General features: G+C 42.0%; 1 protein-coding gene across 1 annotated transcript in view; it reads right to left on the bottom strand.

The window, feature by feature from the left end:
* Nucleotides 1-3,450, bottom strand: part of TTC1 (tetratricopeptide repeat domain 1) — a 39,330-nt gene that overhangs the window by 9,851 nt on the left and 26,029 nt on the right. Inside the window, exon 7 of the mRNA XM_045284858.1 lies at nt 789-937. Within this exon, the coding sequence (XP_045140793.1) occupies nt 789-937 (149 nt within the window). The remainder of the gene's footprint in view (nt 1-788; nt 938-3,450) is intronic.

Consider the following 3,450-nt stretch of genomic DNA (forward strand, 5'->3'; position numbering starts at 1 on the left):
GTTGCTACACTGCACCCTGACGGACTCGTCTCCTCCCCTCAACCCTTCAGTAAGGGGATGCCCAATTCCCTACAGCTGGGCTTTGGGTCTCTACTCTGCACTCCCCCTTATTCACAATGATATGATTTTTGGTCCTGATGATGCCTGATACCTGATCCCTTCAACACCTCGTGATTGCACAAGCTGGTGTGCTTCTTCCATGTGGGCTTTGTTGCTTCTGAGCTAGATGGCCGCCTGTTTAACCTTCAAGCCTTTAAGACCCCAGACGCTATATTTTTTGATAGCTGGGGTCTTTTTCTTATTACTCCATTTATATATAAATAAATTTTGGTTGAAGGTATTCACCTCAAGTATGCTAGTTAAATAGGGGGAAAAAACCATCTATCAATTTAGAAAGACCAGTCAACATTTTACTTCAGCAATCATGTTACTCAAGTACTCCCTCAATGCAAGAACACTTTGTTCTAACAACCTGGCCTTCCATGATATTCACCTTCCCAACACGGCTGAAGACAAAGAGGGTGCATAAGCAAATGTGGTGAAGAAAGCCGATGGTGCCCGGCTATCAAAAGATATAGCGTTTGGGGTCTTAAACCAAGCAAACAAAAACAAAACAAAAAAGAACAAAAAACCAGTACGAGGAATCTTTTTTCAACCCTAGGAATTCAAAGACAGTCAAAAATCACTTTTAGAATGGATATTCCATTCAGATGTGTCTCAATGCATTATTCTAAATGAACTGAATAGCAATATAGGGAAAAGAAGGAAGAAAAACATGTAAGCATTACCATACAAGCTTCTCTTGCTTGATGTATGGATGGATCTTTTTCTAATATAGATTTATAGTCTTCCAAGGCTTCATCCAGTTTGTCTGTCTTCTCGTACAACTCGGCTCTCCTCAGTATTGCCCTAATGTAGCTGGGATTTAACTGAATTGCTATAGAAGGAAAAGAAATAATTACTACCACAAAGAAACAAGGTAAAATTGCTTGCTAACAGCCCTCCTGACGTGTGAAAGGAAGAGCCATTTGGTCACGTTGGCTGCAACAGTTTGGTTTCCACCTGGTGTACCTGGTTCAGACTCTGTAGGCCTTATTATTTCTGTTACAACTACTAAATCCTAGTAAGTAGTCATAGATTATATAGGGAGACTTCAACATTTTTATGGAAAAGTTGCATTATCTTTCAAATCCATGTTCCTAGAGGCAAGCAAGTCTGGCTGTGTTCTAAGAAAATACTCTTTTTTTTAATAGTTTCGATGACATATCATTCACATGTCATACACTTTAATGGTTCAGTCACATCCAAGAGGGTTGTACAGTCATCACCACAATCAGTTTCAGAACAGCTTCTTCCTTCGTGTGCTCATTGCTACTAACTCTCCGTTTCCCTCCCACCTCCCCTCCTGGCCTCCAAGGCCTTAAAGAGACAGAAAATACTTTCACAGACATCGAATTTTACTTAATTTTCACATGCCATGAAATGTTATTCTTTGATTTTTCTATTTAACATTAGGTTTATGGATGCATCATTTTGACACACTTAAGATTTCCTCAAAAGAAAACTTTAGAAACTGTTCACATTTATCTCTTACCATTTATGCTGGCTTTTACCCATTTAATGAACAGATATATATCCAAAATAATTTTCTTTTTAGCCTTTAATCTTGAAATTCTCTGTGTGGTATACTTATCTCTACAGGTACTTCAGTAATAAATATAAATGTAGTCAAAAGAAAGAAAACATCAAATGGAAAGACAATGTAATGGAGATTGCCACACTGACTGATCCAAGAGACCTTTACAATATGTCGAAGCCAGTATCTCAAATGTTGCATGGTGGTAAACAGTATAAATTTCATATAAATACAGAGTACCACTTTTCATTTGTAAGTTAGCAGTGTATACTTACCATATGTTGTTTTCAAATAAAAAGTTATTTTTTAAAGAAAATGTGGGGTTTCATTTCCCTGCGAATTTGACAAGTGTCTCTAGAACTAGCCAAGTACATAAGAAATATCTGTAAACATAGTGTTGAAAATGTCAAAACCATTCTTCACTTGTGGGTGGTACAAAAACACGTGGCAGCTGGCTATTCCTTGTGTCCCTGAGTCCTGACCTTTGCCTACTTGTCCTGCGCCCGGAATAGAACAGAAGACGCGGCCCAAGCACGCAGGGCAGGAGCGCGAGACTGCACAAGCCGGCAGCGGCTGCCACGTCCCTCTCTTTTCTAGGCGTGGTTATTGAAGCTACATCTCCAGCTAAACTCTCCCGGTCTCTTCAGGCTCCCCTCCAGCACCATCAGGACACGAGGAGGACGGACTTTTCCTTCACCTGTAACAGTCACTCTCCAAAACCTCTTTGAATAAGTTTTAATTAAATTATACCACATTTCCCCAATCCCTTCTGGGTGGTTGTTTTCTGTTAGAGAGCAATGGCATAACTTAAGAATATTTTCCTTTTCACACAATCTATCCATATAGTTTTTGTTTATTCTTCAGGGAGTATTTATCTAGTACCCAAGATGGATATCTTGGGGGATCTAGTGGTAAACAGGATAGGCCTGGGCCTTCATGGAAGCTTTGTTCTATGCTGGTGGGCAAAAGTGGTCAGCACACCGGTAAGGAACCTTAGATAGTAATGGTGCTGTGAAGAAAAACAGGACAAGGTTATGGGGCACCTTCACAGAGTAGCCAAGGAACGGAAGCAGAGGTGTGAGGGAAACCAGCCATGTGAAAGGACAGGGGGAGTACCAGGGACTGGCACACGTGAAGTCTTGGAGCACGAATGGCCTTGCTCGGCATGTGAGTGGAGAACCGAGGAGGGTGAAGATAAAGCAAATCCCAGCTCACCCAGGGCTTGCAGGCCAGGAAGAGAGTTGGGATTTTTCCCTAAGTGAGGTACAAATCCACTGGAGGGGTTTCAAACAGACTAAAGACAATCTGATTTGTATTTTTAAAGGATCACTTTGGTTGAAAGCTGGGGGGAAAACATAGAGGCAGGAAGACCAATGGGCAGGGTCCTGCTGCAAGATGCTGCTGCTCTGGTTAACGCTAGCAGAGTGGAGATGGAGAGAAGATGTTCGATGCAATATGTTTTGAGATTAGCCATGTAGCATGAAAGAAATAGGGGTGGTAACCCACGGGTTTTAGCTTAAGCAGATGAATGGACAGTGAGGCCACATCTCAGTGGGAAAAAAAACAGAAGGAAATACAAGTTGCATCTGTATCGGTGGCTATGTTTGCGGGGAGGGAGCAGCAGCACAGGGCTGTTCCGGCCGCCAGAACTGAGGGGCCAGCTTTCAGACATTCACGAAGAGGAGCTATAGGGCCCAGAGCTCTACTACTGGAGAAGTCGGAGCTTTGGATCCAAACATTAGGAACAAATGGTATTTAAAGCCTCAGAACTGGAGGAAACCATTCAGAGAACAAATGCAACGGAAGAAGAGGCC

This window comes from Echinops telfairi, unplaced genomic scaffold, assembly GCF_000313985.2.
Source record: "Echinops telfairi isolate 266 unplaced genomic scaffold, ASM31398v2 ScPeMD7_7469;HRSCAF=8507_0, whole genome shotgun sequence".
NCBI classification, from domain to species: domain Eukaryota; kingdom Metazoa; phylum Chordata; class Mammalia; order Afrosoricida; family Tenrecidae; genus Echinops; species Echinops telfairi.